This window comes from Lissotriton vulgaris, chromosome 2_1 (genome assembly GCF_964263255.1).
Source record: "Lissotriton vulgaris chromosome 2_1, aLisVul1.2, whole genome shotgun sequence".
NCBI classification, from domain to species: Eukaryota; Metazoa; Chordata; class Amphibia; order Caudata; family Salamandridae; genus Lissotriton; species Lissotriton vulgaris.
Window position 1 is genome coordinate 1,795,799,928 of NC_141687.1, and position 12,632 is coordinate 1,795,812,559.

At 48.3% G+C, this 12,632-nt stretch overlaps 1 protein-coding gene across 1 annotated transcript in view; it reads right to left on the reverse strand.

Annotated features, from left to right (window-relative positions):
- SYT12 (synaptotagmin 12) overlaps positions 1-12,632 on the reverse strand; it is an 858,259-nt gene that overhangs the window by 174,716 nt on the left and 670,911 nt on the right. Inside the window, exon 5 of the mRNA XM_086957847.1 lies at positions 1,464-1,679. Within this exon, the coding sequence (XP_086813973.1) occupies positions 1,464-1,679 (216 nt within the window). The remainder of the gene's footprint in view (positions 1-1,463; positions 1,680-12,632) is intronic.

Sequence of the window (12,632 nt, forward strand, 5' to 3'; positions counted from 1 at the left end):
TGGGCCTGATTTAGATCTCGACGGATGGGTTACTCTGTCATGACAGGGACGGATAGCTTGTCTGCCGATATCTAAATCCCATAGGATATAATGGGATTTAGATTTTGGCAGATGGGCTATCTGTCACCATTGTGATGGAGTAACCCATCCGCAGAGATCTAAATCAGGCCCTCTGTCTCATATTAGATCGAGACCCTCAATTAACATCCTATAGACAAACCACCATCTTGGGAACAAAAGTGATAAGGCATGTGCACATCCCTTTTCTAAGATTCATGGCATTCACAGAGTGCATGAAGAAGCCCAAGGTTCCCCCAGAAGTTCATTCTGCAATCCTGCCACTGCCATTCAAGACTTGCTCTCAGGGCCTCTCATGGAGCAATTCTTGAGGTAACCATGAACAGGGAGACGCAAGGGGGTTCCGGGGTGTTAGCACTCGATGTGTGATTGAGTGCAGAGTCTCAGAATGTGCAGCCTGAATATGTTAGCAGCTCTCCTTCCTCTGGTAACCTTTCAGCTCAGTTTTCAGCACAGAAGTAACAGGACCACTAGATTTGTGAGGGGATGGCACAGATATTTTATGGTAATGTACCCACTCCACCAAACTCTAAAAGAGGCCCAAAGTACTTATTTTGAGTTTGACGATGCAGGAATCTCCCAAAAAGTGGCTGATACCCAGTCTTCCCTTTTTGGAGCGTATAGGAACTCTATGCACTCTAAATAGGGTGGAACAGGACATCTGCCACTTTTAGTTGCTGTTCTGTATCTGCTAAACTCTTAAATAGGCCCTTACTTTTTGGTACATATGCATTGTATTAAAAGTGATCTGAACCCTCCGTTATTATATGATTGTAGGATAGACCACTGGCTCTTTGGTATGAGTCACCCTTGTTGAAACACTGGTTTAAATGAGGACCCAATTGGTAATTTTGTTTTCGATTGATTCATTGGGAGTTCTAAATATTTGCGTGGTTTTAATTCCAAGAACGATATACCTTCCTTTTTCATTTGTGATTCAGTGCAAGCAATAATGAATTTTAGTTTCCTGGTGTGTCTGATTTTGAGCCTACAACCAAGCCATGTTTTACTGCTAAACTTAGAAATCAGCTAAATTACACGTATGAGCAAAAAGGATACCACTTTAACAACCAGTAGTAATATAAATACTAGGGACTAACTGTCAGACATAGAGAGAGAGAGAGAGAGAGAGAGAGAGAGACAGAGAGAGACAGAGAGAGAAGGAGAGAGAGAAAAGCATGAAATCTAGAGAGAGCAGAGAGTGTATAAAAATGTCTGTGCCGTACAACCCAAAAGGACGTGTGTATATTTCAGAAATAGAGAGTGTGATTGTGTCAATATTAGAAGAAAGGAGGTGCGTGCAGACGCTGTAGCAACAGCCCTGTCCTACAACAGACAGCGTACCTGCCAAGTTGTACATGGTGTATGGTCGGTGTCTTCCTTACCTTGTTTATGTCCTGCAGGTATAACCAGGCATTAAACGGGCGAATGGATAAATCCAAGTCGGACAGCTTCAGTTCGGCCACCCCAGTGCTGACATTTCTATCATCCGAGTCAATGCCAAATATAGAGAATCTCAGGCTGTTTTCTTCCAACGCTGATGGATCCAAGGGAATGGAGAACCTCTCATTGAAGAAAACCGAGTATGCGTTCCTTTGAATCTGTTGAGAGAGAAAAGGAACAAGTTCAAAAGTGTCTTGTAGTATTTCTTGCTCAGATCAGTGGGCCACTGGCTCAACGGGGAACATCGTTTACAACAAAACCTTTACCACGCACTACCATTACAACGCAGGAATTACAACGAAAGGTGTTACAATGACTTTTTCTGGAGGGCGCTGTTGGATAGGGAATAGTTTAATTTTCTATCCAACGCCTTCCCTACAATCCACGGGGACTGGAGTTGGAATAGAAAATTAAACTATTCCACTATCCAGCGCCCCCCATCGCAAGTCCTTGTAACGACTTGCGTTGTAATACCTGCGTTGTAAAGGCATGCGTGGTAAAAGCATGCGTTGAAACGTCATACAACCGGCTAAACGGGTGTCCCCAGGGATGCTTGACTGAGCGCTCCTTTCACAATACACAGGAGTGGCGACCATTGAAGGGCTACTGGTCGAATATTGAACTTTGGCTAAACACAACGGTATTTTCTGGTAGCAACCAACATGTTAGACCTTGTGTAAGCAGAACCTTTCTTGGAGTCACATCTGTAATGCCTTTCTGCTTTCAGCAGTCTTAGCTACATGTGCAACGAGGTTCGTACACATTTTCCGGCCTCTGCAACTCATGGGTCGGCATGTGGGTCTGCCGTAGGATTTAGGACTGAAAGAAAACCTAGACTTCCCATGGCGATCTAAATGCGAAACACATGGTCCAGAAAGCCCCCTCACAGTTGTTGATGTCAGACTTACAGTGCATAAATGGCTACTTTTTCCATGGTGAGTCAGTGGATCAATGACATCAATACTTGGATTCCTTATAGCAGGAATTTACTGTGCTCCAGGTAAAACAGTATGTTACTTAATCAAGTGCTCCACATGCTTTGACGAAAGGTCATTTGACTGACTTTCTCAGTAATAGATGCCATCAATTGGTAGCTCCATAAAGTTGCTACCATACACATTGTCTCCCTTTGTGTCATTAGATAAGCCAAATTCAGAACAAAATATATCTGGCAATAATGCATGTTTTGATTTTGGCAATTGCTGTTCTATTTACCTTTGCAAAAGACCAAATTCATGATTAAAAATATTAGAAAAGTGGGTGAATATTAACTGAAATGCAGGCAACAGGTTTTAGAGAGACTGCAAATCTATTTACTGATTATGGGTGCCTTTGAATCAGCTCTAAACACTCTTTTCGCGATGACTGGTCACCAAGGGAGCCCGGTTCACTCAATCTACACGTCTGTTACAATTTTATCCCCGGGCTCCACCAGCCAGCAGTAGTCGTACTTGTAGCAAGCAGCACTGGTGACCACAATACAATTGGAAACACGCAAATCTGTAGGCGCCTTATTCTGTCATGCGACCTAAAGAGGAGCTTTCCAAGGTGGTGGCAGTGGGGATGTGGTTATCTCAGCCAATGAAATAATGCAAGTCTTCACTAATGAAAGCCACTGATCAGGATATTAAATGACAGTATGGGCAGTGCTCTTCTTGATCCCAAGAGTGTCTCTTCACTCGCTCTCTAAGGGATCCTGCCTGTCACCATAGCCTGAAACCAACTAATGCTGGTAATAACTGCTACTATATGTAATGCTGGCAGTCATCCCTGTCTGGGGTGAAGGACCAAACTGCGTGTACGCGCCCTTGTATTTACACAGATATTATTGAATGGCAACTCTTGTCACTCAGTTCCAGGTTAGTTTTCAATTTTAGTTTGTTTTCCCCATCAGCGCGGGTCTAGCACACAAATAAAAATCCATGGTAATCGGTGATACAGAGAATCCAAGAGTATTCTTTGCAAGCACCCACTTCATGGTTCAGCTCTGTCCTCAGCACGTTCACATAATTTGCTTCGTAGTAACCGCATAATTTATAGTACAGATACCTAACGCATGGCTGAAGCCATGGTTTTCTGTACCCCTTGTAACTGGAATGAGGTAGATGGCATGTGTAAGGTCCTTGAACATAAATATTGCACATTTATTTCAAGCAAATGGATTCACCTTCAAGGACGCATGGTGATATCAAAGGTTGCCAGAAGATCAAGGCCTGCAGTCAGTGATGGATTTCATTGTTCATGATTCACAGAACCATTATGCGGGTTCATCATCTGCAATGACATGACCTTGTGCCGACCGCCAGTCTTTTTGTATTTGTGATCAATTTTTAGTCCAGTAATGAAAAAGATGTTCTTTTATCATACTCAAGCAATACATGTTCTTCACACGCGGTTCACATCACGGTACTTCGCCCAGTGGTTTATTGTGCAAGTAAACAGAGGAATTTAAATTTCAAATAATTAAATATGTGTTTATACCAAGAAGTCTGCATCAGTCCGCGCCCACACGTCTTTCATGATCCCAATGCACATGTATAGAAACGTGAAAGAACTGTAATTATCCCAGGCAAAAATAAGTAAGAAAATGGTACTGATGAAGAAATTGCGTAGCCTAGTGCAGTCCGAGGTCCTTGCTGTGACCATCGGTCTAGCATAGCTTGCCAAAAAACACGGGGCTTATTTACAAGTCCATTGCACCACCGGTGTGTCACTTTATTTGATGCATAGTTGTCGCAGTGTGCTGGCCCATATTTTTTAAGGCCACCCAAACCCACATTACTTGACTTTTTATGGCCATGTAAATATGGCCCCTTTTCACATATTACTTTGCATGAAAGGGGCGTGCCATGGGTGTTGATGTGGGTGTTCCATGCAAAACCCATTGATTCTGCCCTTTTCCCAGATTTATGTTTCATAAACCTGGAAATGCCCCAGAATCCTTTGATTTCTCCTCATTTTTCCTCATTCTATCTGTGCTCCATTCTGCAGTGCACTTAGAAAATGAAAAATGCCACCAGATTGTTTCTATGCAGGAAGGTCCCTTCCTGCACAACAAAAATCATCCCTGCAATGAAGACACCCTTGCATCATGGTGCAAGGGTGCCTGCGTTGGCGCATGGCTGCTGTTTTTGCGCAGGCGCGGAGGAGAGCACAGTGATGGGCCGTATTGCTGTAAATAATGCCCATCTTTTTGCTTTTAAAATGATGCATCTCAGTGCAGCAAAATGGCTTGTGGCGCCGCGCAGCTTCATTTCCTCGTAAATGAGGCTAATGTATCTAAATAAGGAAGGGTGAATCCTTGCATCGAGGGCTAAGTACCTTATTTAATTCTTGGCAGTCAGGATACTCCATCGCAATGGTGATGAACCACAGAGAATGTGGTCCACCTGCCAAATTTACATGCTGGCCGACATTTGGTTTTATCACAACGAAGACTTCTCTGTCTCTGTCGTGATTAAACCTCTCCAATGGCCCTATTGAGTGAGGGTCATGAGAGGCAGACCTCTAATTCGTCCCACCTAATTTAAATGGGTAAAATCATAGGTCAATTGTCACTGCCCGTCACAAACAGGAAAACCCTGGCAGTAAGGGGCAGTGAAAACCTCTAAATGCTCCCGTCGCCACATGAGAGTACTCCTATGGCGAGGAGAACATTTTCTTTTTAAAAAATAAGAAGAAAACAATTTGGTACACGGCTCCATCATGTGGATGGAGACCTGGAACAAACTGTTTTCTTTTTCATTTTTAAACTGTAAACAGCACTGGCAGGAACTGCCTTGACAGTGCTTTAGAAATGACCGCCAGCTTGGCACTTCCGTTACAGCAATGGAGTAATCTACTCCATCTCCCTGACAGAGAAAGGGGCTGCCTGCCTTTATCTAAATCAAGCCTCATATGTCTGTGTATCAGGTTCATAAAGTGTGCACCCTTGACAAAACATCATAAATAAATAATGAAGCTGTAAAAAATCACAGTGCAAATATTAAAATATAATGACAACATTGCTTGTGATGTAAAGGAAATAAATAAAAAGCAGAGCCAGTGCCTTGCAGAATTGAGTGGCAGCAATTTGGGACCTGGCAGTTCACTCACATGGTTGTTAAGAAAATGACACAGTAAACCTAATTTTATGTATTGCTATTGTTGGAACCGGAGGTCTCTGGTTGGCACAGGTATGCACTTGTGACAAGCAAGGACCCTCAGCTCCACGTCAGGGTAAGGGAACTTCTTCGAATAACACCTGCTCACCCTCTAGGTAGTTTGGCGCGAGCAGACAAGGCTAATCCTCAGGGCGATAGTAAGTTAAGCATTCATGATCACACACAGTACACCCACTGACCCTCCACAAATGGACACCAGTCGGATGGTTGTATCAAAAATACGTATACTTTATATAAAAAATAGATTCAAGCAGGATTATCACAAGACCAAATAATGTTTAGTAAGTTGAGGTCACCAGATTACAATAGGCAAACTTAGTCTTTCAATGTTCGTTGTTTGGCAAGGTACAATGACAGGGAAATAAGAACGTTGCGGACACTGGATCCGATATGAACTCAAGCCGGAGTTCAAGTGTACTTTGCTGGGGGAAGTCCAAGGCATTTCAGGCGCGGCTACTGGTGAGGGGGACCCCGAACGAGGCCGACGGTTCTCCAGAGGATCTCTCCGGCTCAGTCCCCCTCGAGGAGCGAGGCGGGGGAGCTAGACTGTGGAGGGTTGCGGCGATCCAGGATTGATGCAGCTCACGGGGCGAGGCGCCGTTCAGGCCTGCGGGACGCACTACTTCTTAGCACACCGGGTCGTACTCATGGATCTGTGAGGGGCGTTGAGTTCTCGGGCAGACGGGTGTAGCACCAGGCTTCCGGTACCACGGTACAGGGAGGCCTTTCTTGAGGTGCGGCACGAGCCTTGGTATGCAGGAGCGCAAAGCAAGACAGTCGCGTACGTTATGAGGTAAGGACCGTCCGAGGCTATGAAAATGCTCTCCGTGCAGATTCCGGCTGGAGAAGATGAGAGGTACACAGCGCGCTCCGTAAGCGGCGGGGTGACAGGAGAGCAGGCGGCCTGGCACTGAAGCGGAGAGTGACTCTGGGATGAGCGGGGCTCTCTACGATGGGGAGACCAAGTTCCGAGCTGTCACGACCTGGGAGGGGGCAAAGGCACCCGAGTCACAACTCTGGCGAGGGAATAAGAACTGAGGCCCAACAGCAGACGGGCACAAGCAGATAGAACCCAATGGTCCTGGGGTACCTTTCAGGGGGCAAGCTCTCGATCAAGCCCTTGGAGATCGTTTCAGGCACAAGTCTACAAAGTCCTTTCTGGTCCTTTCCTCTCCGTTCTCAGCAAGGCACCACTGCAGGCCAGTCCAACAGGATACAGACTGGTTTCCGTCCTTCAGCTTCTCTTGGTCCTTCTAGACAGGCAGAGGTTCGTCGTGGTCAAAACTGGATCTGATTTGTAAGGAGCGGTGCTCCTATATTTATACTGCATTTCTTTTGTCTTTGCAGGCTAGGGGGCCTGAGCCTGGTTCAACCCAGTTCTAGAGTACTTTGTTGACAGGATGCTGCCGTCTTCTTTCAGACGCTCCGCAGGAGGTGGAGCCAGCATTGTGGTGGTGGAGCACAACCCTATTCAGAGTCAAGGACTACTCCGCCCACCCATCCTGGTGTAAGCACCCCATTCATCACCTGGAGCACCCGACTATCCCTGGGAATCTCCCAGCCCTGTCACTCACACAAACCCAGACAGCAGATACACACCCTGGCAGAGGCGGGCTGAACAGTTAGGCGAGCAAAGGCTAACTTTCTAAAAGTAGTAATTGCAAACACAGGATATTAAAATAAACCTTACTAAAGGAAGTATTTTAGTATTCTGAGTTCAGGCATACTAAACTCGACCTGCTACCGTGTTCCCTGAGCCTGCCGGGACTATAGCGTGTAATAGCACCGACAGCTCATCTGGCCTAAGAGAACAGGTAGCCCTTCAATAGTGAAGAACGAGAAAGGGCGGTAATTCACTACTAGGACATGCCACACTCTAGGCTTGTCCTACTTTACGCTTAACATGCACCCTGCCCGTAGGCCTACCATAGTGGTGACTGATATGAAGGTGAGGGAAGGTTCTGGGACTGGCAAGTGTTGGCACTTGCGCAGTCAGCGTGACAGTACGAGACTGTTCGCGGGGTCAGCAATGGCGGACCCGAGACATCTCTTACGAGGCCGCTTCTGTGGGTGGCGCAACCAGCGCTGCAGGCCCACTAGCAGCATTTGTATCTACAAGCCCCGGCACGCCTCGTGCACTTTACTGGGGACTGACAGTAAACCAAATAATCCAATTGTGGAAATCAATTACACATGCACTTTACATTGGGAGCACTTGCACTGCGGCACGGATTGGCCGTGGCGCAGTGCCCTGAGTATCGAACACCAGCAAAACATCTGAGGCACATCAGCAAAAAGTGGAAGGGAAACTCACGCCAAGGTGCCAGGTCTAACACGTGTCCCCTCCAGCTGAAAGGTGAGGAGAACTACCCTACCCCAGGGAGTTCCTCATCACTAAGGCGGAAAAACATCGACAGACCATCAGCATTGGCGTGGTCTATGCCAGGGCGGTGTTCCACCGTAAAGTCCATAATCTGTAGAGAAATGGACCACCTCAACAGTTTCTGGGTTTTCACCCCTCATTTGCATCAACCATCTGAGGGGCCTGTGGTCTGTCCGAACTCGGAAGTGAGACCCAAACAAGTAGGGTCTTAGCTTCTTCAGGGCCCAGACCACAGCAAAAGCCTCTCGCTCAATCGCACTCCACTTCTGTTCCTTTAGAAGTAACCTTCGACTGATGAAGGCCACAGGGTGATCCCAGCCCTCCTCAGTCGTCTGTGACAGGACAGCCCCTATCCCATGCTCTGAAGCGTCTGTCTGCACTAATGCTACCTGACAGGCGTCGGTCCAGATCACTTTCCGGGGCTGCTTCTTCGAAGCCGGCTCTGCCAAGGGGGCAACGATGGTGCCATATCCCGTGACGAACCTCCTGTAGTACCCAGTGAGTCCAGGAAGGCCCTCACCTCCGTTTGGGTCTTGGGGGCTTCCCAAGCCAGGATGGTCTGAATTTTGGGTTGAAGGGGTGCCACCTGGCCGCTCCCAACTTGGTGTCCCAAATACACCACCGAACCCTGCCCGATCTGGCACTTGCTTTCCTTGATCGTGAGGCCTGCCTTGCGCAGAGCCGCCAACACTTCCCAAAGGTGCCGCAAGTGTTCCTTCCACGTTCCGCTGAACACTGCGATGTCGTCCAGGTAGGTGGCACTGAACGCGTCCAGTCCGACCAACACCTGGTTGACCAACCTCTGGAAGGTAGCAGGGGCGTTTTTCATCCCGAAGGGCATGACCCGGAATTGGTAGTGCCCATCTGGGGTTGAAAACGCTGACCTCTCTTTGGCCCCTTCAGTTAAGGCAATCTGCCAGTACCCAGACGTTAAGTCAAACGTACTGAGGTACCGAGCAGCTCCCAACCGATCGATGAGCTCATCAGCTCTGGGGATGGGGTGCACGTCAGTCTTTGTGACTGAATTGAGTCCTCGATAGTCCACACAGAACCGGAGTTCGGGTGTGGCTCCCGGCGCCGCAGCCTTTGGGACCAAGACCACTGGGCTGGCCCAAGGACTGCTGGAGGACTCAATCACCCCAAGAGCAAACATCTTTGAGACTTCCTCCTTGATGCAGGCTTGTACCCTGTCAGTCACACGGTAAGCCTTATGCTTCACCGATAAGCTGTCTCCCGTGTCCACATCATGGACGCACCAATCGGTGACACCCGGAACCAGGGAGAACAAGTCAGAGAATTGCCCCAGCAGCTGGCGGCAATCACTCTGCTGCGCAGCGGTCAGGGAGGGTGAGAGGGTAACTCCATCCACTGACCCATCTCGCTCAGAGGCCACCAAGAGGTCCGGTCTCCTCCTCCATTCTGTCATCGGTTGCCAACAGCATGCCCACTTCGGACCTCTCCAAGTGGGGCTTAAGGCGGTTAACATGTAGGACCCTCAAAGGGTTCCTGGGAGTTTGCAAGTTCACCAGGTAGGTGACAGGACTCTTGCGCTCCACAACCTCAAATGGACCCATCCACTTATCCTGAAGTGCACAGGGCTCCAGTCGGATGGTTGTATCAAAAATACATATACTTTATATAAAAAATAGATTCCAGCAGGATTATCACAAGACCAAATAACGTTTAGTAAGTTGAGGTCACCAGATTACAATAGGCAAACTTAGTCTTTCAATGTTCATTGTTTGGCAAGGTACGATGACAGGGAAATAAGAACGTTGCGGACCCTGGATCTGATATGAACTCGGGACTGAGTTCAAGTGTACCTTGCTGGGGGAAGTCCGAGGCGTTTCAGGCGTGGCTACTGGTGAGGCGGACCCCGAACGAGGCCGACGGTTCTCCAGAGGATCTCTCCGGCTCAGTCCCCCTTGAGGAGCGAGGAGGGGGAGCTAGACTGTGGAGGGTTGCGGCGATCCGGTATCGATGCAGCTCACGGGGCGAGACGCCGTTCAGGCCTGCGGGACGTACTACTTCTGAGCACGCCGGGTTGAACTCATGGATCTGTGAGGGGCGTCGAGTTCCCGGGCAGACGGGTGTAGCACCAGGCTTCCAGTACCACGGTACGGGGAGGCCTTTCTTGAGGTGCGGCACGAGCCTTGGTATGCAGGAGCGCAAAGCGAGACAGTCGGGTACGTTACGACGTACGGACCGTCCGAGGCTATGAAAATGCTCCCTGTGCAGATTCCGGCTGGAGAAGATGAGAGGCACACAGCGCGCTCCGTAAGCGGCGAGGTGACAGGAGAGCAGGCGGCCGGCACTGAAGTGGAGAGCCACTCTGGAATGAGTGGGGCTCCACTGCAGGCCAGTCCAACAGGATACAGACTGGTTTCCGTCCTTCAGCTTCTTTTGGTCCTTCTAGGCAGGCAGAGGTTCGTCGTGGTCAAAACTGGATCTGATTTGTAAGGAGCGGGGCTCCTATATTTATACTGCATTTCTCTTGTCTTTGCAGGCCAGGGGGCCTGAGCCTGGTTCAACCCGGTTCTGGAGTACTTTGTTGACAGGACGCTGCTGTCTTCTTTCAGGGTGCAGGGCAGAGACATCAGACGCTCCGCAGTAGGTGGAGCCAGCATTGTGGTGGTGGAGCACAACCCTATTCAGAGTCAAGGACTACTCTGCCCACCCATCCTGGTGTAAGCACCCCATTCACCACCTGCAGCCCCCGACTATCTCCGGGAATCTCCCAGCCCTGTCACTCACACAAACCCAGACAGCAGATACACATCCTGGCAGAGGCGGGCTGAACAGTTAGACGAGAAAAGGCTAACTTTCCAAAAGTAGTATTTGAAAACACAGTAAATTAAAATAAACCTTACTAAAGGAAGTATTTTAGTATTCTGAGTTCAGGCATACTAAACTCGACCTGCTACCGTGTTCCCTGAGCCTGCCGGGACTATAGCATGTAATAGCTCCGACAGCTCATCTTACCTAAGAGAACAGGTAGCCCTTCAATAGTGAAGAACGAGAAAGGGCGGTAATTCAGTACTAGAACATGCCACACTCTAGGCTTGTCCTACCTTACGCTTACAATGCACCCTGCCCGTAGGCCTACCATAGGGGTGACTGATATGAAGGTGAGGGAAGGTTCTGGGACTGGCAAGTGTGGGCACTTGCGCAGTCAGCGTGACAGTACTAGACTGTACGCGGGGTCAGCAAAGGCGGACCCGAGACATCTCTTACGAGGCCGCTTCTGTGGGTGGCGCAACCAGCGCTGCAGGCCCACTAGCAGCATTTGTATCTACAAGCCCCGGCATGCCTCGTGCACTTTACTGGGGACTGACAGTAAACCAAATAATCCAATCGTGGAAATCAATTACACATACACTTTACATTGGGAGCACTTGCACTGTGGCATGGATTGGCCGTGGCGCAGTACCCTGAGCATCGAACACCAGCAAAACATCTGAGGCACATCAGGAAAAAGTGGAAGGGAGACTCACGCCAAGGTGCCAGGTCTAACAGCTATTTTCTATAAGAGGTGGTGGCTGCTGGTGACCAGAAATGGCGTTGCAGCGAGTTGGGGAAGGTTGGGAGGGTAGGGGGTAAAACATAAAGTATCTTTTACCTTTGTACAGCTGCCTTTCCTCTGTCCTCCTCTGTTCCTGAGTTCAGGCAGCACAGAGGCTCGCAGACTCCTCTGAGCCAATCATGACACTGCTGTCATGCTGGTAATAGCATTACTAGCATGACAGCAGCATCGTGATTGGTCTGATTGTCCTGGTTCAACACAGACAGGGTCTGTTCTTCACCTGACAGTGCAACACAGCTCGGTGGAGAAATGCTAAGTGTGCATGACGGTTTGGCCGTTCTGAGACAGTCGGCTAAACCATCATGCACACTTATGGTGCCTACCACTCCTATTCCCTGCAGGCTGCTGCTGTCCATCAGGAGAGCACATCCCTTCCCCACCACATCACTGAAAAATATAATCATAATAATATTGTGTCCATATCATTTCATTTTTCCTTTGTGCACTGCTCAGAGAGTAGTGGGGTGACGATCCTCTGTCTTAACGGAGGAGTTGCACTGGATTTAACACTTTTGAGAGACAAAAATAAGAAAAGGGAGTTATGCCTCAAGATATTATAGATTAAATATTGTCCCTTTTGCTTTGAGCCTAAGGGAAAGATATGTTTATTGTGGTGGGAGTATTTACAAAATGACATTTCAGGGCCGACTTACTCCTTTCTCTTATTTCATTGCAGAGGTGCCAAAGATCGCTGTGTCGGGTTCTGTATTCAGAGATCCATCCCAGTCATACAGCAAATGGGTATTAGCACTGGCTCCATGTTTGTTTCTCATAATGTAAGCTACATTTCATCATGGGATTACACTCCCACTAACCTAAAAGTAAGTGGCTGGCAGATGTTTTTTCCCACGTTCCTTTGTCCCTTATTCTAGTTTAACATTGAGTAATTCTGTATCTACTGGGATCATGAAGCCGGTTCACACCCACTGATAAGTCCAGATAAGAAAATACAGTGGATGCCAAGGTTCCTTCTCGAGATCAT